The sequence below is a fragment of the Amphibalanus amphitrite genome, unplaced genomic scaffold, assembly GCF_019059575.1.
Source record: "Amphibalanus amphitrite isolate SeventyFive unplaced genomic scaffold, NRLGWU_Aamphi_draft 002169F_arrow, whole genome shotgun sequence".
NCBI lineage: Eukaryota > Metazoa > Arthropoda > Thecostraca > Balanomorpha > Balanidae > Amphibalanus > Amphibalanus amphitrite.
The window spans coordinates 336-22227 of record NW_024883662.1 but is presented as its reverse complement, the minus strand read 5'-3'; the positions used below and the strand labels follow the sequence as shown (position 1 = coordinate 22227).

At 48.1% G+C, this 21892-nt stretch overlaps 1 protein-coding gene across 1 annotated transcript in view; it reads left to right on the top strand.

Annotated features, from left to right (window-relative positions):
* Positions 1-21617, top strand: part of LOC122376501 (formin-like protein 3) — a gene marked incomplete at its 3' end in the record, with an annotated part of 40702 nt that extends 19085 nt beyond the window's left edge. Inside the window, exons 3-12 of the mRNA XM_043356390.1 lie at positions 7476-7723; positions 10997-11091; positions 16135-16343; positions 16914-17053; positions 17848-17971; positions 18423-18587; positions 19133-19528; positions 20282-20422; positions 20874-21015; positions 21358-21617. Coding sequence (XP_043212325.1) covers positions 7476-7723; positions 10997-11091; positions 16135-16343; positions 16914-17053; positions 17848-17971; positions 18423-18587; positions 19133-19528; positions 20282-20422; positions 20874-21015; positions 21358-21617 — 1920 coding nt within the window. The remainder of the gene's footprint in view (positions 1-7475; positions 7724-10996; positions 11092-16134; positions 16344-16913; positions 17054-17847; positions 17972-18422; positions 18588-19132; positions 19529-20281; positions 20423-20873; positions 21016-21357) is intronic.
* Between the last annotated feature and the right edge of the window lie 275 nt (positions 21618-21892).

Here is a 21892-nt window from a genome sequence, read left to right as displayed (position 1 = left end):
ATCACGTGTCGACAGCCAATTGGTGCTGTGTTCGTACGCTGGGAGAGACGAGGCGTGCGTGCTTACGAGCGCCGAGCCGCTCGGGCAGGAGCGGGATATCAGATAAGCGTTAGCGCCGATAATGAAATGACTAAGAATATTGTGCTTTTATAGATGGATATGAATTGTACGCATAAAATGTTATTGACATTTAACTGCAAGAAGTAGCATAGGACTTATCGGGCACTTTTGTGATTAATCACCAACATACGAACTCCTTTTGTAAAGCCAAGGAGTCAAACATTCCTTTTTGTGTTACAATTCTGTTCAAATTGAAATTTATATTGTTCTTTTTTACTGGACCACATGTCATCAATGCACTGAAGATGAAGTGTCAGGGTGTTGATTGGTAGCGTAAATCATAATCAAGCGCAGTAGGGATATTGCTCCATTTCATTCAGCTACTCCCCAACTTCCGAAGACCTTGCCAACTCCAATCTTATGATTGATGTGCGCCATAATGAGGCCACACGCGCCACCTCGACCATCACGGCGCGACGATCACGGCTCCCCGCCGCGCCAGAATCGTATCCGATCGATGAGCGTGATCTGGCGCGCCGCTGGAAGTCTCTGGTGCGCCGATATCGTCTCCGGTGCGCCGATATCGTCTCATATGGCTCGCCGCCAATCGATAATGGGGGTGGTGGCGTCATTATAAAGTGTAATTGGCCTCTGGGTTCTGGTGGAGACGAGCCGGCGGCGGTGGCTGACGGATCTCGGTCATAGCTAGTCGGTCCGCTTTGTTCTTCTCTGAGCCGAACGGAGGTCGCTCATTCAGGTTTTAGCTATTTACAGACAGCAGAGAGGGCTACTGTCTGCGTAAATTGGGTATTCAGGAGCTTCATGAATTATGATGGTCTTTTGGAGAAGAATCGTGTTGAAACATCATAAGTGAACGGTGAAACTGGGGCATAGCTGTATATTGCACAAACCTATTAAAATCAGAGTAGTTTCGAAAGTCGAGAACGAGACAAATACCTTCGAACTGTTTGGTCCTGATTTTTTTTTTAGGCACAACGGGTAAAGTTATAAATTAAGCATTCCATAAATTAGATTTAGATCACTCCTTTTGAAAATTGTCATGCTGCTAGAATGTGGCAAATCGTGCGGCACATTATCTTATGAATTTTGCTTATGCCTGTTCTACTTCAACCTATGTAGTGTTGGACCCCCCCCCCCCCCCGGTCACCCAGTCTGAAACGCAGCCTCCTGAGTTTAGATAAGTCAGTCGTTCATATTTCTCAGACAGTGGCAGCTCAGCTCTTTACAAGACAGTCTCTCCGCCTTTCTCTCCTGTCTCATACAGTTTCTCTCGTTCTAAACTTGTACTACTCTGACATATTTCACCTAAATCTCATGCCAGATTTATATGCTTGTTTTGTTGCGGTAGTGGAAAACAACATCAACTGTAGCACTAAAAAGGTAAATCGTGAGTCAAATGACCATTGGCCAGTCGTGTCCTACTCTGGAAACCGTTGTGGCTGAAAAGACACCCCATTGCTCTCAGTTTTCCGTCACTGCACCGGTGACTTGCAAGGCCACGCGTGGTTCAAGCCGTATCTCTTGGTCCAAGCGGTCCAATCTTGGTCCAAGCGGTGTCAAACATTCCTCGAGTCGGAGCAAGCGACTCAGACTCGTGAACCATAAGCCCACGTGCAGTTTAGGGAGTGGGAGCCTGCTGATTGCAGTGTTTTCCCCGTCTACTGAGAGGATTTACTCTGTTGATCTCGATTGCATGGCTGCCATGATAAAAGTTCACGTGGTTTCAAGGTGTTTTGCAGTCGCGTGATGCGTTTGCTCTCGAGAAAACTGACAGGAAGAGAAGCAATTCATCATAGGCTTTATACTGGCTTTAGAATTATGGCATTCCTGCTTTTCAGCATCGGGTAGTTGGTTGACCATGGATAATAGTGTTGCAATGTTATTTCTTGCAAGGGTTGCACTGCATGCATCCATTTCAGTTGATCATATTCCTCTTACAGCATATCGAGGTTCTCGCAATAGCGTTCATAAAGCTCCAATTCTACTTGGAATATCTGTGTGCGCGGATGTTTGCTGTTTGTCACACGCCCACAGTTGTTACACAGCGCAATGTTTACGTCCGTGACGAACGCGATGAATCCATGACACACCCGTGTACCCGTCACGCTCGAGCGGAGTGGCGTGCGGTGCAGCTGCGGCCAGTGACCCGTTACGTGATATTTATAACAGCCTGTCATCCAGCTGCTGACTGCGCCTGTACTCAACGTCCAGGCTGTGAAATTTGATCAAACTGTTGGACAGTGTATTATAACTAGGATAGGAAGGCAAAAGAAGAGAGAGAGAGAGAGAGAGAGAGAGAGAGAGAGAGAGAGAGAGAGAGAGAGAGAGAGAGAGAGAGAGAGAGAGAGAGATAGAGAGAGAGAGAGAGAGAGAGAGAGAGAGGGAGAGAGAAAGGAGAGAGGAGAATAGGGAGCGAAAGGAGAAATAGATAACAAAGACAGAGGTGGAAGTACAGAGAGACTGGATGCGGGACGGATTGAACTGGAAAGAGAGGAGAAATAAAGATTCTGCCATAAACCTTACTGTACCGTTTTGTAAAGATCTTTACGAGCCTCCGAACTGAAATATCTCGCTCGCTCATCTCCCGTTTACGATCCTGATTGGTCTCAAGTACCCTGATACCGATGGATCGCGGAACTGTCCCGTTAGTACGAACCGGACCGGATCAGACCGGGACCAAACCGTTTGTCACATCTTGGACCGGACCGTTTAGTGTGGACCGGACCGTTTATTGAAGAGGGGCCGCCGTCACGCCTGGTGGACGGGTCACAAACGGTTTGGCGGGTCATGGTGGGTTAGAGATGACAGATGTCAGGTAGCGGCATGGTGGCAGATGATGACAGGTACTGTCAGGATGACAGATGATGACAGGTGGGCACGGGTGGTGTCATCGTCACCATGCTTTGCCAACTCTGGTGCGGGGATGAAACTGACCTTCGCATGCCGACTGAAGCTCAGCGAAGACGCTTTTTGAGGTGCCAACTTGACGGGAAGTTGTTTGACTTTACCTTAGTCAGAATTTTATCATCCTTGCAATTCGTTGTTGGAGCCATTTAGCTTGTCACTTGCAGCAAGTAAGTGCACTGTCACAATGCCCATGTCACACTGGCCAGGCAGGCGCGCTGACTCTGTGACCCACCCCAGTGACCCGGTGACCTGACGCCCTGGCCCTATGACCGGTCAGTCGACGGTCCCGTACCTCAAACGCTGAGCGGTCGCATCTTCCCATCTGCTTCAATCTCCTGGCGCAGCTGGCAATGGCCCATTGCTCCGCTGTTTACAATTCTATTGGGCAGTTTGAGGTCGATTGAAAGGCAAGGAGTGCTGAGAGCGAGTGGGAGGTACACAGTAGCCGTGTTTACATAGGGTTCCCTTAATCTTCCCCTATTTCTCCCCTATTTTCAGATCGAATTTTAGGCATCATAGCGATCGCGTGTAACGTTGCTATGGGCGCTATTGTTGTTAGAAGCATACAAAGCATCGTTTATGCTGTAAACAATATAAATTGGGTTTATTTAATACTTGAAATTCAACAATTCATATTTTGAAGTATTTTTATCCTGCCCTTCAATTCCCTCTTTAAGCGACAAATAGGGGAGGATTTGGTAGCGTAGCGCCTTTCCAAAAGCTGCTACGCTACCATATCCAGTGGTTCTCAAACTACCATATCACAAAAGCGGCATGCTGATTGGCCGGCAGTTCCGAATCGTCCTACTGGTGGTCCCCGACTCGACAAGCGCACGTGCGCCGACTGAGGATTTTTAAGTGGCATTAACGCATAAACGGCAGAAAGTCAAGGGAGAAATTCAACAGAAATTCGACAGGTGCGGTGTTCTGATATTGCCGTGGATGTGATTACACCTACTTGAATAATAGCTCAGCCGTTAAAAGTATGTTAAATGCCAGATAGTTTTCTGATTTTTCTTGCTTTGAGCTTTCATGTGCTATCATGGGCGGCGCCACCGGGGGGGACGGGGGGGACAGGTCCCCCGCTATCGAAAGTTAGGGGGGTGCAGTACCCCCCTATCGGCGAGGGCCGTTCAATAGTTGATAATAATGCATTATAGAGCTATCCGTCGCATTTAATGCATCGTTGGTTAATCAAGGCAGGTTCTGAATAAAGATTGCTGTTGGGATGCATCGCAGGGGGTCCTGGCCATCTGCAAAAGGTGTGGAGCTGTGATGCCTGTAGTTATAAGGTGATTGGCAGGGCCTCGGGGATCGTGCCCCCTTTTTGGGGCGCCAGGCAGGGTTATTACTTATAACCTCCCCACCCCATTGCCAGACCCCATTGCCGATAAAACCAAGTTCACTGAAATTCCATAGATTTCCGTTACCATATGAAAATTTTCCATTCCTAATTAGTCAAATTCAAGCATGGCAGTTCTACCACAGGAACCATTTGAAATCTATGCCATTAACCCCAGCACTTGTGGGGAGAAGTGTTCGGATAGATCACAGGCAGGACCAAAAAAGCACGCAGTAGCCCAAGACCTTATAATTGGATATAGCATCGATTCCCTCTCGTCAAGGGGTTCGATAGCACTCGTTTTTTTTCTGCAAAACTAAGTTCGGTCGGCGGGTCTAATCGAGCCCCCCATCCCTCCCCTTCTTACGTCAGCGGCTGTGAAAATGCCATTACCAGCTGTTGAAACATGGCAGTTGCTTTTGCATGAGTGCACGAAAGGGTTTTAGGTTCGTGATACGTGAAAGGTTCTACATGAAAATTGAGATACACCAGCTTATCAAATTGTGCTCACTGTGGTGCGCTCGGATTTACCTTGACTATTATAGTCTTTGAATTCTGGGGTGAAACAGACCAGTCAAGAAACCTGTTCCATAAGGAGAGCCACTAATGCTAAAGAGATGTGGGATGAAGTTTCCAGAGACCTTCATTACCTCCCAAAGGGAGGTAATGAAGGTCTCTGGATTTTGCCGAGCTATCGTAACAGCGCCTGCTGTAGTTACGATTGGAGGGTGAATATGAGAACGATGCAGGTCGTGCCAGCTCGAGCATGACGAACACAATGGTGCCGACATCACAGCTCTACTGCCATTTTTGACGAAGTTAATCAACAAGCACCGGAATCCTACCCTGGGGCATTTCACCTGCAGAGGTCGCCGGACCTGAGACCCTTTCACTCAATTTTTTCAACGGTGCATGCGCTCGTTTTTCCCGCGAAGCTCTTGGCAAGTAAAATCCATCAGAAAGTGTGATCAAATAACGGCTGGTGACCTTCCATGACCTAGCATGGCCTTTTGAGTGACCACCGATGACATGACCACTGACGGCTAGCCATTAGCTGCACTCTGCCCGTTACATATGGATCAGGTGGTGATGTCATGATTCTGAAATTATATTGCAGTTTTGGCGCACTTGTCAGAGCAGAAGACATTCCCACTTTTCCTCCACCATGACTATATGATGGTGAAGCCCTGAAGCTGACCAGACGTAAGATCGAAAATTTGAAAGTACGAAACGTAAGAATAGCTGGCACTGCTACTCATACCTAAGCAATTCGCAGCTTGTAGGAAACCAGCTTTGAGTTGGCAAGACTGCAAATTTTGATTTAGAGGCAAGGATGCTTGAAAAGGTGATCGATCTTAATTGTCCTAGGATAAGTTTGGAAACGGGATGCACCATTCGATGTGTTTTGGGCCTTGCCAAGTTTCGCGGCGTTACGTGCCTCGTTTTTTTTTTTTGCATACACAATCAGTATCTACTTTTGGGATTTTCGATTTTCGGTCCCCGTCCCCCCCTATCGAAAACCCGTGGCGCCGCCCCTGTGTGCTATCACTTTTACCTCAGTGTCTAGTCTGGAAGCTATTTGGGAGAGCCCTAAAGGTAAGCAAAGATTGCAAACTGCTTCTAGAATGACTTAGTTGCGCCATATTTGTAGTGAAGCGAGGTAAAGGAGACAGAGGATTCCTTTATAAGGGACATTTAAGAGACAAATAGGGGAGGATTAAGGGAACCCTATGTAAACACGGTTACTGACAGCCTGGGTCAGGAACGAACTGATGGCCGGGAGATGGCCTGAGCCCGACAGGATTTATGGGATTGATCTTTAGCCTCAAAGTGGAGGCTGGTGTGATGTGATGCATCTATTTATTTATCAGCTTTTAAGCTTGTTCCTGCTTCACACAAAAGGAAGTGCGCTAAGTGCTTTGTCGAACGGAATCCGCATTCATTTTCCTATTTGCCTTTCGCATGCTTCCTCTTTCCCACCAAACACACACATCACCCACACTTGTATCCCAGATCTAACCACTATACACACTTTACACTCTGCGTCTCCGTCTCCGTAAGCTTCGTGTTCTCGGTATAAACGGTCCTTTACATAGACCGGAAGTTGGAGCGTTAGCCACGCCAGCTGTTACCTAAAGTGACGTCTTTACGGCACTTCCTTGCATCGCTCACACAATGAAGTGGCCTGACCTGTTTCCGCTAGACGAATCACAAGGTGAACGGCCCCAACACACTGCGCGGGATGCTGTTATGGCATTAGAAAAATGTGTCATTAGGATTTCACGCTTCCATTGTCCCCGCAGGCAATATTTTATCGCAGACAATGCCATCCTGTTAGATCTGAATCCGTAAACAGCACGCTAGCGGAGCTCAACTGATGTGTTTTCAACTGTTTTCCAACGTGCAAAACTGTTGTGTTCAGTTCATTTTTGGCCATTCGAAGCATTGCAATCTGTTATTACATTATCCTTGACATGCTATGACGTTAGGTAAGAACATACCACAGATGGAAAAAAAACTTAAAGCACAGCATGGGAGCGTGAAATAACTAAAAAGCGGAAAAGAAAGCAATGCAAACAGGGTTGCCTTTGTTGTGCTGAAGTGGAAGCGCGAAGCGAAAGTAAACGCCATCAAATCTACAGAAAACGATAATAAAAAGCAACCAATATGTCACAAGGAATGAAGAGCAGCGTTGCAAAACCACATCATTTCATCATGGCAGTCCTTTGCCAAGCCCGGGTCGCTACAGTGCCAGTGTCACGACTCTTGCCTGGGTGGGTAAATAGGTTCGAGCGTTCTGTGCCCACCTCATACTCAGCGTGGGAGCCTGTCGCGACATGGATGATCCTGGTTCAGTGGTCAGTTTCACTGCCCTCAGCTCGGCCGTGGGAACTAGGAAGCTCACGTCAAAGACAAACGCTCTGGATAGTCGCCAGCCGTGTCATCTAAATAGCTACCCCTACCTGCGTAGCCTATTTATTTATTCATTTATTGAACATATCAAACATATCTTCTATAAAGAGGACATTACATGTTAACATGTTTACTCTATCTACAGTACACAATAGAGTTCCACTCCAGTGCCTTACGGCTTTGTCAGATGTGCAAGACTACGAAATGACGCATGTTTTTCGCTGCTTTCCAGGAACTTCGCCCGCCTCTCTACAATGCCGAGGATTACATCGTTGGTCTGCGAAAATTCGGCAAGAAAGGTGGCACCAAACTCTACATTGAGGGATCTGAAGTCAAAGAGAAAGAAGGAAAGAAGGAGAAGAAGAAGAAGGATAACAAGTCTGAGCGTAACAGCAAGCAGGAGATGTCGATGAGACAGTTCTCCAACGTCTCGGAGCTGCTCAAGAAGCTGAAACAGGACCTGAAACTGTCCTTCCCAAGGTGAGTCAATGGGAAGAGGTTGTAGTACTAAGCGAAAGATGAAAGGTAAAAAGTACTCATTGTTTAACCGCTTGCATTTTAGAGGGAAGTATCAATCAAACGTGAGTTTATGTATATAAATGTTCGCTTTTAGGTCCGAATTTAGTTCGCTTGTTTTTCAGTAGCCGCGAACATGGCGTGCTTGAAGCATGCTTGAAGTGTGCTTGATTCAAGCAGCTTGAAGTATGAAACACTTCACCTTTTTGTCGCTATCATTCGTCACTATCCCGCTATCCATTCAAGTCCGATAAATTCCTCTGGTCACATGTCAATGATCCCATACGTGCCACAGCCGTCAGTGCGACCATCCTGGCGCACTCTATGCGCCATCTGCCGCCTCTAACGGCTCCTAGGCCGGCAGTTGAATTGGTCTCGGACCGGATCGTGGTGAAGCATAGACAATCAGGGACAATGTGTATTCATGGACGTGCCGTGGGGTGATGGGCGGTGTGTGTGGGGGGAGTTGGGGAGGGGAGGGAACGGCAGATTGTTTTACGGTGCGGTGCGAGGCTTGGTATGACGACGGGTGTGTGATTGTTGACGGGTTTGGTGGGGGGACTTTGAAGTGGTTCAAAACGGTGCTTGGGATAACAGTGGTAGGGGAAGGTGGGGTAAGACGGCCCAGCGGGGCAAGACGGACCACCAGCCCTCCCGGCTGAACCGCTGCTGGTATGTACTGCTTTATGCACTCACTATGTTTGTTTTCCTTCGTAACAATGGCCACCTTGAGCTCATGCTGCTAGGATGCATAGCTTTTGAGTTATTGAGAAAAATGTTGTTTTTCGTCAAACCGATCTAATATAAGATGTCTACGGGTGATTCAATTACGGCGCCTTTCTTGCATGATTAGTTTCTATTTTGCACTTAACTGTGAAGAACAAAGTTATAAACTTAGTTATAGTCACACTTTAAGAAAGGCAAGGTTTTGCAATGTTGGGCTATTTGACAATATACGTCATGATAATGACAGAATTTAGATTTGGGGCAAGACGGACCACTGTGGTCCATCTTACCCTGTGGTGGTCCATTGTACCCTGCATATGGAAAGTTCTTTTCCAAAACATTGACACAAGTTTAAGTAAGCTAATTTTTCAAGAAGGAGTCTTTGTTGCATGTGAGCCATGCATGCAAGTGCTCAGTTAGCATGCATTCATGCCAAACGACAATCAACACACATGTTCCCAGCTTTTAGCTGCACTTCCATCACACATGAGTAAAGAATAAAGGCTCATTTTGTTATTTTACCATTTTGGTTACTTTTTCTTACAAGAGTGCAGAGCAGAAGTGTAACACATATGAACGGATAGCAGGCACTGCTGGGTGGTCCGTCTTACCCCACGTTTTTTCTTGTCTGAGTTTTTGACATGTCCCTCTTTAAGAGCATCCAGCACCTAGATGTCTTTAATTTGAAATTTAGTCTTTACACATATCAACAGAGGAAGGATTGAGCATTCCGAAGACTATAAATGATATGAATTACGAGAGCAGTGTAGCAAGATATGCGGCCTCAAACCTTAGCTGGTCCGTCTTACCCCACCTTCCCCTAGAAGCGTTGGAGAGGGACAAAGGAATATGAATAATGTGGAGGGAAGAACAAAGGAATATGAATAGCATTGGGATAAAGACACATTCGCTGCAGCTATTCATTCAAAGATATCGCACTGAACAATATTTTTATAGATTGCCAGTCAGACTGTCGCTTTTGCATTGTAATCTGTCTCCCACTAAGATGAAAGAACTAGCTAGCGTGCAGTGCCGCGTGATTTGGCTGTCATGACGTTCCGTGCCGCAGCTATCCATCAGCCCTTCCATTCGTCAGTAGCCGCCACCGTCGGCTCTTTACGACCAATTACCGCGCCCAGCAGCCCCGCCCCTAACTAGACGCACCACAGCCTACTGCTCAGGTCGGTTACCCCGTCCGTCAGCAGCAGAAAGCTGGAAAACAACACAAAAACGCGGGCGAGTGTGCCTCACAAAAACGGTGGACCTCATGGGTGGAGGAGAATTTAGCACCAAATAAAACGCTGCGGAGTGTGAGAGTCCATACCGCTCAAGAAAGGCTAGAGCCTTTTTGAGATGTCTTATTGTCTAATTAGGCTAACTAATAGCAGTAGTATTCCATACTTAATGCGATAATGTGATGAGACTTAAACGGTATTGCTCTAAAAGATAATTAAGGGCAGGGATTTCCAGCTTTAGCTGACAACAAAAGAGGCTACAAAGCTGCCTTATCTGGCTGGCCCGTCAGCTTAGTTGTAGGTGAAAATTTAATCGACTATTGTTACATAGAATGAGGAAACTATTGCGCTTTTATGTTGAAATCTATTTGCACCTAGAACAAAAAAAAAAAAAAAAACATTGAAATATTGATTGCGCGATCGTGAGTGACTAATCTTAAATGCCCCCGCAGCCGCCCTGCCATAAGCATCCCAGTGCCTACCATGGGCCGGGCTGTTCTGAAGCGGCACGTCTCTCAAAGTGAACTATGTAAAGCCGTTCGCCCTGTCCCCGTCGGCGACAGGTCAGAGGTCGTGATTAGCGCTCATCTCTAAAACCTTTTTGTCGAGTGCTGACAGGCTTCTCGTGACGCTCTCCGCCGTTCTTGAGCGGCTGACTCGCGTCTGAACCGCGTCCCCAGCCGTAAAATCTGCCGTAAATCTATGTGGGAGCTGAATACTTTCTCTGAGGAGCGCAGAGAGATGGTAAGCGCTGCTCTGGTCGGCGGCGGCGACTGAATTGAAGGGCCTGGTTTGGGGTCGAGTGGCTCGTTTTACGTGTCGTGTGGTGAGGAGAGGAATTGGCTCACGTGAAGAATGAAGGCCGCTAGAGCTTACTGACGTGACGTCAGTGGTAGTTTTGTCATTGGACAATGAATATGTCACGAACAACAGTACATCGACGTGCTGTCTGACAAACTAATTGTCGCTTTTACATGAGCACCTGAATGCAGAATGACAGTTTACTTGATATCGTTTGAACCGTTTGAATTTCTATAGTTGACGCCTCATCTTAAATTGAGTTCAACTGCTGGTAAACAGTTTTCGTCAGCGTTTGTTGTTACTCGTTCCAGTCCATCTGTGCCCTTGTCCTGCTGTATCTGTCCTCCAAATAAGTATTCAGTCGTGGACTCGTGCACTGGCTACCGTGACCTTCTACGTTTTTCGTCACCGCCCGTGGCCGTGACTCGCAGTGATTTTTCGTGACTTGCCGTGACGAGCCGTCATCGTGTTCCAGTTTCGTTCGTGAGTTCGTGGCGGAGCCGTACGATGGCGTCACGGCGCTGCTGGACCTGCTCAAGATGATCCAGCTCTCACAGACTGATTATGCAGGTAAGACACAGCCAGAGGTGGTAAGGAGGCAGGAATGATCATCCAACAGGATGGAATCACAGCTTCTCTCACCGCGACGGAATTCAGCCGTCGAGCAGCCGTGTGGAATCGAAAGGCTGCCGTAGAAGTCATGAATGACAACTTCCTGCTGATGAACACTCCGCTGAAGCTCAGTAGCTCCAACTTTCTAGTTACGAACTCTCTCAGCTCAACGCCGCTTTACACACTCACTTCTAAGTCCTTGTGCGAACCTTTTGAGTGAGTTTTTTTCTGGAACAGCCTAAAACCACTGGACCACTCCTTACACCCCAAATGAGAGATTGCGTCTCATCCAAATAAGAGCACTCGTCTAACCCTCTCGATAAATAATGTGTTCACATGTCGGCGCAGTTCTCACCAACCTGTCAGTCACCGTTGAACCAGTTGGCGGTCTAAGTTTGACCAGTCGGTGGTGTAAGTTTGACCCATCGGCGGTCTAAGTTTGACCCGTCGGCGGTCTAAGTTTGACCAGTCGGCGGTCGAAGTTTGACCCGTCGGCGGTCGTCTCAGTATGTCGATCGGTGTTGTACCGGATTCGATGGGCGAGGTCGAATAAGCGCTGTTCACGGGTGTTAGTGCCGCTTCACCAGACGAGAGCCACCCGCTACACCGGAACGGAGTTAATGCGGTGGTTGGAGTCGGGCTCGATTTTGGCTGGAGGTATGAGCTAGTGTTACAGATCCGGATGTGGGCTGAAGAAAAGAGTACAGTCTAGTTATCACATATGCACATGACTGTTCGACATCCTTTTATGAGACGACCGGTTAAGCCGTTGTATTTCTATTGACTGAAGAAATGTCGCTACTGACCTGTCGAAGACATGAAGACGTGTAGACAGACGACAGACATGTAGAGTATTATGGTTCATATATGTCATTTACAGACCTGTCACAATGACCCGTCACCAAAAGGCACCCTAGCTGGACCCAACAAGACAACACGTCTTCCGAATCATCTCGCACTGACCCACCACAAACATGGGCCCATCTCGATGGAACCCGTCACTCTGAGTGGTTTGAACGACCTGTCAACAGGACTCACGCTGACCGCCCGTCATCCGTCCGTCATCCTTCATCCGTCATCCGTCTGTCAACTATCTCTGACGTGACTCCATCGCACCCCCGTGGTCGCTGTCAGCCGGGGTCTGTCAGTTACCGCCACGGGAGACGTAAGACCACACAGGGTAGGTGGAGGGGAGCCAAGGATCCGTATTGTCTTCCGTGGAGATGGGGGAAGGGGCGGGAACTGAGAGGTCAGGTCGCTTTGGTTTGGTGGTTAGTAGTGTAATGGCATTAGTTAGGGTGGCTGCTGGATCTGATGGGCCAATAGATAGTCATGAGCTCGACATCTCTTTGCTATATTTGACTTTCTGCGTCGTATATTTGCACAATCCATATTTAACCCGCGCCCTGCTGGGGGGGGGGGTGTTTGAACACCCCCCCTTGTGGTTTTTCGCGAATATCTCAAAAACGGCGGCGCGGAGCGCCGCCGTTTTTGGTACACCTTATCATACATCAATTCTACACATGTTGTGAAAATTTCAGACCAAGGTCATTCATGGTCAGGTCACCAGGTCACTTGAAGTGACCTCACCTCATAAAAAGTTTCAATGTCTGTCATAGCTACACCGAGTGACCGATCGCTTTGAAACTTTCAGCGATTGCTAAGGGCAATAGCATGTACAAAATGTATATCTCAAAATTTTGATATCGATGACCTAAGGTCAGGCCAATTTTGCGACCTCCCCATTATAAGTCAATGGGAGAAAATTGAAATGCGCCTCTTTTGGACGAAAGACATTATAAACACTCCCAAACACTGAATTACAAGTGGTTTAGACACACTGTACATGAAAATGGTGTCCGTGACCCCTGTTTATGCCCTGAGGACATCTTAGGTCACGAATGGTATCTAACAGTTTTTCGCAAATAACTTTTGATAGAGGCATGCTAGAGCGATGAAAACGCCTTAGATGTGTTCAGCTCAACGATACGGATCGACTGATATGCAACATGACCCTTTCCGGTCAGGTCATGACCTTGACCTGAGGTCAAATTTTCAAGTTGACCTTTCAAGGTCAAGTTATAGTTCATTCGATGCGTCTTGACGAGAGGAACACGATGCCGGTAAAAGTAAGCTCGTACAAGGCTTGAGTCAAAAGTTATTGCAGAAAAACTGTTTCCGAAAAAATCGGCTATTTTTGCAGTTTTTGCCCCCTGCAGGCAAAACCGTTGACGTTAGGTCAAATCTGAGAAGATTATCCAGAAAGGGCGTTAATAGGGCTATCGAATGCGCTTTTCCGCGGCGCTGTAGCTCTATTGGTTCCCGAGTTATGCGTTGGCTTCTTGGAAATTGTCGACATTCGACCTGGAAATCGGCGAAATTTTGCCTTCAATGACCTCTGGTGACCTGACCTTTGACCTGACCAAAAAATTGACCGAAGTGATTTCCTCATTATTTTTGGCGCTCTTTCGAACGCCGCCTTCCGCGTATCGCTACGTGGCCCAGGAGCCGAGTTAGAAGGGGGGGTGTTCAAACACCCCCCCCCCCCCAGCAGGGCGTGGAAATCCAGGACCCCCAGCAGGGCGCGGGTTAAAGTTAATAATATTTTCCCTCACTCACTTTTGCTCTCATGGCTGCAGGCCCGAGACATTATTTCTCGTTAATTACGTTACATTTCCGGACCCGTAATTGGTGCGACGTTTCAGCCGCCCGTGTTTCACGCCGTCTACGCCGCCGGAGCTTTTTGTCGCTGTTCTTTGGCCAACCTATTGTTCCACGGACTCCATTGTCGTCAGGCTGACGCGAGGATTCCCATCCCACCTGTCTGCAACTCTGCTGCATTGTCGGCAGTTTAGAGTTTTTACATCACTTTCTGTGTTTTCTTCCGCTCTGGACCGCTGCAATCCCTGAGAGCAAAGTTAGCTGCAGTGGCCAGTGCGTCATGTCGATATCTCTTCAGAGAAACAAGATTGATGGCTGTTTTAACCCTAGAACGCCTAGGGGGGGGGTTGTATCAACCCCCCCCCCCCTGAGGTTTTTCGGAAATAGTGCAAAAACGGCGGCGCGCAGCGCCGCCAAATTTTGGGTACCTTATGGGGCAAACCTGGCGCATCTTTTCATAAAAAAAAAATTTGACCGGGTCATGTCAGGTCACGGAGTTATGACGTCACAAAGGGAACAGCCTCCGGCCGGATTTTCACAAACTGAGTGCCAACGCCCGAGGTTTCCTGCCGGTGGTACGGACATCGGTTGATGGATCGTGATGAAACTTCCCATGCATGTTGGGGCAAGTATTGGCTATCATATGGTATAAGAAACTTAACCGGGTCAGGTCAGGTCACGGAGCTATGACGTCACAAGAGGAACATCGTCCGGTACTATTTTTGAAAAGCGCCCGAACCACTATTTTGCTAATTCTTGTCACCTCAATGGGAATATGCAGCAATATTAGCTTCTATAAGGAGCAAATGGACATCCCAAATCCAAAAATACAATCAGATTTCAAAAATTTAAATTTTGATTTTTCGAATTTCTGCCGCCGACTGTGACCTTGCCGACCTCCGGCGCTCCCAACGCGCCATTTTTAGAGCTAGGGAAACGAAATACATACCAAACGATAGAGAATTGATCAAGGAACACGATAGTGAAGGTTTCAAGTCGATATCTCCCACCGTTTTGCCGCAATCGCCACGAAAAATTTGAAAAAGTCTATTTTTCCGAAACTTTGACCTTTGACCGGTCAAAAGTAGGTCAAATGTTGACCTAGGACCAAAAAATATACCACCATTCGCGAGATCTCGTTGAGAGCAATCCGTTGGTTTTTTTCCGCTAAGCTCTACGACCTTCCGTTTCGAAACGCCAGGGGGGGGTCGTAACAACCCCCCCCCCCCTGGTCGTTCGTGTTAGGAGAAATGGCCTGGTCGTGCGAGGGTTAACTGGTTGGAGAAGTCAGTCTTTAGTTCTGCTAAAACGCAAAACCACACCACCGACCTCGCCGACATTTTGGTTTGTGTGGTTCTAATGACATGTTGGTGCTCAAATGGAACCAATGGAGATTATTCCACTGGCGCGCGGTCAAACCATCATTGGAGGCTGGAAACCCATCAGATTGGTCGCGAATAATTTGATGGTGATGGATCAGCTTCTAATGGAACTCGGGGGCTCACGGAAGCCGAACAGAAATGGGGAGATATGTGATAAAAAGTGGACTACGGGTCACAAGATATGGGTCATCGTTCAGAAACTGACTTCTGATCGAAAGATATGAGACTAGAGAAACACTTAGCACCTGCCTCACAAAGCAAAAATGGTCGCTGTGATCTCAAAAACCTCGTTAGGTAAAATATCACCACCATCGTTTGTGAAAAATGACGAGATTTATGGAAGGTAGAGGCCGGAGAGGTCATCCCAGTGCTCTATCCACATCGGTGCGTCTCGCCCCAGCGGTTAACCTATACCGTTGTTTAGCCACCGGACCGAGTCATTGCGTTTGATCGGCTCATCAACAACAGTTCGGTCCTTAGTGGGGCGTGACGTCACTGGTGACATACCGTGACGTCAGTGGGGCACATGCCGTGACGTCACGCTCTGGCTAGCGTGGGAAGTGGGTCCTCTGGTTGCTTCGGAAATGCGTGTGTGTCGGATGGATGGGTGCGCCTTGCCACGATGTTAGATCAGCTGTGAAGTGGGTACGCACTTGAAGAGGCCTGTACGTGTTTCGAACATCAGTGTTTATCACTTGTCAGTTGTCATTAGGCATTACCTTTGAACTGCGATTACCTACAGTACAATCGTCGATGCAATTACGCTTTCTTGAGTAGGTATTTGAGTCGTGTGACACGCAACATAAGCCTGGTTCTGGAATTGATTTGACCGGTGTTTGAACACACATTTTACGATTTACCCATTTTTCTAACACGATAAGTGTTTGACTCTTGGTTTTAGCAGTGCTACCCAGTAGCTTATACTTGAACGCTCTTTTTCTTTTGTTTTGTTTTTCAGCCTCGATGAACGGCACTCTCCGCTCCAAGGAGCACCACAATTTCTTCCGCCGTGCTCTGACGGACGAATACGACTGTCTGCTCTGTCTGAAACATTGTCTGCGCTGTGAGGAGACGGCCGGCAAACTGGTGGGCTACTCGCACGGCCTCTACACGGTGGCAGTCTGCATCATGAGCAACTTCAGCAAGTCGAGAACATTGGCTCTGGAGGTGAGCGGTGATGGTGCTGCCATCTAACGGACAGAGCTGTAACTTCTTAGCGCAGTGCTTCCTCGGCTCGCATTTTTATAGCGTGATTGAATTAATCATACATTTGCTGCCTGTATTGTATGTATATTGTTTATGTGTGTCAATGTGTTTCCCTCTGTAATGCCCACCGAATGGTGGTTAGTGGGAATATGAAATAATAATAATAATAATTATAATAATAATGGTTTGTTTATCTGAAGCCTGCTGAATGTATATTGATCTGCCAAAATCTTTCGTGCGTGTCATTGTTTTAGGCCTATGATATTAGCCTGTACTTCGTGGTTAGATCTTATATACTTTGTGGCTACGAATCTCTTATTATGGTTAATGTCACATAGCCCTTTTACCCCATTTTATCGAAATTCACCTGGAGCGGGTGGACAAAGCCCGGCTTTACCAGTCTATTCAACTGATGCCGCACTTCCTCACCCTATCCATTGACCCTCCCTACACCCCCCCCCCTTTCGACCCTGTCCTGTTCTGTTCTATTCTGTTCTGTTCAACCTGCTGACCCTGCCCTCTGTTTCTCAGCTGCTGACTGTGGCCTGTGAAACGCCACCACGGGGCCACGAGCAGGTACTGGAAGCAGCCTCCACTCTCAGACTGAGGTTCGGAGAGCCGGTCCGCTTCAAGTTTCTCATCGGCATGCTCACTTCGTTTGGTGTGGCTAGGTGAGGAGAGAGGAGGGGAGGAAGGGAGAGAGAGAGAGAGAGAGAGAGAGAGAGAGAGAGAGAGAGAGAGAGAGAGAGAGAGAGAGAGAGAGAGAGAGAGAGAGAGAGAGAGACCTTGATTCTGACTTCAGGTCTCCCTATTGGCTAGGATAGTAGTGCATTGGCCTCATGTTGAAATTTTCCACAACACATACCTCAGTGGGCATCATTTCTCTGTCGGGAACGTAAGAATGCAGGCTGCTGTTCGCAGCCATACAACGCACGTATTCCAATGTCAGTGGGCTGCAAGTTATGATTTCGTTCCCATTCCAATGTTGTAACTATATGCAGCCGACCTGTAGCCAGTAGCAGTTCTAGACATTCTGTTTTGCCTGATCGTGGCCCATTCCTAGCTGTAACTCGTCGTACTAAACAACACTCAATGCTGAAATCGTGGAAACACAGAATCGTGGAATGCAATATTGCAGTCGTGCGATTTGGAGCAATCGTGTACCGCTCTCACTTCCCTTACATTTTTAGATCCTGGTGGCCTGTCTTCATGAAGTATTTGAACAGACTGTTCGATTTTGTAACATATCCCCTTTCCCCGTGTGGTTTTGGTTTCCAGAGTTTGTAACATGCTTCCTTTCCCCTGCTGTTGCAGTTTTCAGGTGGCCTGTTTCCAATTCCTAAACAAGCTAGCTAAGTCTGTAGCGCATTTCCCTTTCTCATGCCACTAAATTTGTAGGTGGTCTGCCCCCAATACCCGAACAAGCTGGCACTCTTACATATTCTCCTACCCCGTGCTGTTGCAGTTTTCAGGTGGCCTGTCTGCAGTTCCTGAACAAGCTGGCAGAGACGGCAGCCGACAGAAAGGAGCGTGTTCACCTGCAGGCCGAGATTGAGGAAGCCGGCTTCGACGTCAACGTCATCAAAAAGGTGCGCGTCACTTCCCTGAAATGGCAGTGGTAGCTGGTGTGCTCTTGGTCGGACGTAAATGTTACTTTTTTGATAACGCATTCATTTATCGCATCCAAATGATTATTTGGCCTGATTGGTACGTGCCAGCATGTTAAGCCATGCTTCGTAAGATGATTTTTTTCTTAGCTTCTTCATTCTCAACAGCGGTAAAGCATTTTTCCAGGAATAATGACTTTTTCGTTGAAATTCGTGATAAATCTAGGTAACTGCACGATAGATAAATATTAAGCGTCACTTAGATAGCTTCTTCGACTGCAACCCGAATCAGTTTCCTCTGAGCAGAGCTGTTTGATTTCACCTAGAATCGGTGGCCAAACTTTGAATTCGGGCGAAGCATCTACACTCTGTCCCATTTCTGACACCTCGACCTCAGTCCAGTCTCTGACACTATATCCCACATCTCCCCCAGTTCCTCTCATCATCAAATAACGAGCACGCGGCGATCCGTGCCGAGCTGGAGAGGTGGCAGAGGCAGTACACAGACGTCGAGGAGCTGTACCAGCTTCTACAGACTGAGCGGGAGCAGTCGTCACGGCTCAGACAGCAGAAGGATCAGCTGAAGGACGACATCAAGGTATACGGCGTCATATTTGATGGGAGAATCTAGGGAGGGAAGGGGCTGGGAGCCCAGGCAGGGCTGGTGATACAGAAATTCTTTCGTACTCTTCTTTGGTCCAGCATGTTAATTTTATTTTAAAGTCCATGGAAGCTTTTTCATTTGCTTTGTCATGAGTGATTAGATGTGAACAACGGTAGGTATATCTTTATTTCCTCGATATGATAGTCTCTTGTCTCGCTCACCATAGGTAATAGGCATCCGTAAACCGTACTTTGGCATATGCTGTTTGCACTAGACTATGTGAGATGATGTTTTCGTACTCCAGCGTAAAACATCATCTCACGCTCTCAGTCCCAGCGGATAAAAACAACACCTAAGATAGCTTTAGACTAGTTTTTCCTGTTGTCTGCGTTGCAGTGTAGATAACGCCAATGCTGCTACAGATGCCTCACAGCTATTGTGTGTTCGTTAGCGGTCAGATACTTTTCAATTTTCAAGTGCTGTGGCCATTTGCCACCTGACCTGACCTGACCTGACCTGACCCCTCCTTCCAACGGCAGCGGCACGAGAATACCATACAAACCCTGCGTCTGAACGAGGCGCGTTACCGCAGCCGCGTGGAAGAACTGGAAAAACAAATCGACTTCTACAAATCACAACTGCTTCTCACCAAGGAAGAATGCGACTCGCTCAGTAAACGGCTCAGCCGAGAGAATTCCCCGCAGACTGCAGCGCCGCCCGGCGGCCGGCCGCGGTACTCGAGCCTCTCGCCGCGGCCGGAAGATGGCGCGCGGGTGGAGGTCAGCTCTACCGCCTCGGGTGTGTCTTCTCTCTCCTCTCTGTCTGCGTCAGTGCAGAGCGGGGGTAGTGACGTCACAGGATCGCCGGCGAGTGTGAAGGAGGGGAAGGTGGAGGAGAAAGAGAAGGAGAGCAGCGAGGAGGATAATGAGAAACAGGTGAGGATGGCGGGAGGACGGTGGGAGGAGGTCGGGAAGAGAAAATAGGGACATCAAGGAAAGTGCTAAACCGACCGTTCCGTGCTTCTATCCTCAGGATACTGAAATCCTTCTCCTCCACGCCGTAACCCTTTAACCGGGTTGGACAGGTAACTTTATCTCATGGGGGCTGCTCCCTTGGAGCGGCACCGCTGCTCCCGAGGGAGCGCACCCCGTAGCCGGGTGCAGTGAGTACCTTGGGGCTGGTTGGCCTGTCCTCTGGACGGGCTCAGCCCCGGTGACTCACTAGGGTGCCTGCCCAGACCAATGTCTCCCCCTAATTCCTATCATCCTTCCGGCTCTGAAATGGTCTAATTGGACCGAAAGGGCCTAACCCAACAAAACAAAACAATAAATTTGAACGCCGGAAAGCCCTAATGATGGCAGAGGACGATAGTGGATAGAACGTCACGTGGGACTTCGACTTCAGGTCAGGGCCTCTGGTTGCCAAACTAAATCTCCCATCAATTTCCCCTACTATTCGAGCCTTATCTGTCAGTTCTGACCTTAACTTTGACCTAGAAGTCTCTGACCCCTGACCCTACATGTGACGTCTAGTTGAGCGTAGTTCCATCTAGTCCTGACCTGACAACTGCACTCTCAGCTTGACCTGTGACCGCCGACCCTGACCTCTGGCGCATGATATCTGGCATCAAACACTTGACCTATGACACCTGACCTGTCACCATTGACCTTTAAACCCTTTCTCTACAGACGGTTTCCCGATCGGCCGGTGACGACTTTGAAAAGGAGAAGATCTGCGAGGAGACGATCGAGGTCAAGAACGACATGATTTTGTTTGACCCTCACCGTAGCTCGGATACGCTGACCCTGCCGCGCCGAAAACCGCAGGAGGTTTGTATTGGCCACATATTGATCGAATCAAAATAATAAAAGAAACACTCGGAAGGATGGGAAGGGAAGGGGTAATGGCTACTGCGTCTTTAGTGCACATATGTAGTTTAGTGATGCCAAGTACTAATTCACCCTTTCGGGGAATGAGGAGAGCGAAAGCAGGTTATATTTAACGTCGTCGTCGTTAGTTGTCTAAGGGCTCTGATTTCAACTGGCTATAAGATGTTGTTTATTCATGGTTCTCTGAAGTAACGTGTATACTGTTTCAAACACCAAGCCCAGATACCGTGACATTTGATTTTCGTCATTAACTGCACCGTTGCCTCAGAAGATTGCTGTTTTGTTTTGTGTTATGAACCATACATAATTCACTCATACGTCGTCCATTGTGATGCCTAGACCGTCATCCTGTTCAGAATTATAACTCGTTCCTTTTTGCTGACGTCACCAGGTGTACGAGAACAGGGCGTTCGAGGCGACACCTGGTGAGGGGACCCTGAAGCGGCGCTCCGAGGCGGCGGCCATCCAGGAGGCTATGGACCAGCTGACCAGCGTCATACACAACGCCGAGTCCACACTGAGTCTGACCTCGGGTGAGTCCATTCAGAGTCAATATAGAGTCCATACTCAGTCTCACCTCGGGTGAGTTCATAGTCAACGTCGAATGCACTCTGAGTCCACACTGAACCTGGTCTCGGTGGAAATTGCAACCGATCACGAGTTGTACTTCGATTTTAAATCGAGTAAATAGCTCGTTTTTACGCTGAGTACATGCAGAGTGAATTCTGGGGTCCACAGACCAGTATGGATTTCATAAGTGAGAAATACTTTATTCAAAGTACCCCAGCCGCTACATAATGCAGTTAATCCTCTCCACTAAGTTTCTGTTTTGTTTCTGTTTTTGTTTCTATCTGACCTTCCCCCCCCCCCCACAGGTCGGAGCAGCTCCTCGGCAGAGACCGTTCGCCCACCCCCGGAGCCAGCGCCGGCGCCTACCCCTCCCGAGGAGCCCGTGGAACAGGCCATCATCCCCCACCGCATCCCACAGCCCCCTGCTCGGTTCGTCCGCTCTGTATCGGCTGGCGCTGACCAGCAGGCAGCGCTGTTCTTCCAGCCGGAGACATCGGAGGGGAGCGATACGACAGCGAGTTTTTATGGCACAGCACGGCATCAGGAGCATAGAGCTTCCAGGTTAGTGGAAGGGGAGAGAGAGAGAGAGAGAGAGAGAGAGAGAGAGAGAGAGAGAGAGAGAGAGAGAGAGAGAGAGAGAGAGAGAGAGAGAGAGAGAGAGAGAGAGAGAGAGAGAGAAGAGAGAGAGAGAGAGAGAGAGAGAGAGAGAGAGAGAGAGAAGAGAGAGAGAGAGAGAGAGAGAGAGAGAGAGGAGAGAGAGAGGAGATAGAGAGAGAGAGAGAGAGAAGAGAGAGAGAGAGAGAGAGAGAGAGAGAGAGAGAGAGAGAGAGAGAGAGAGAT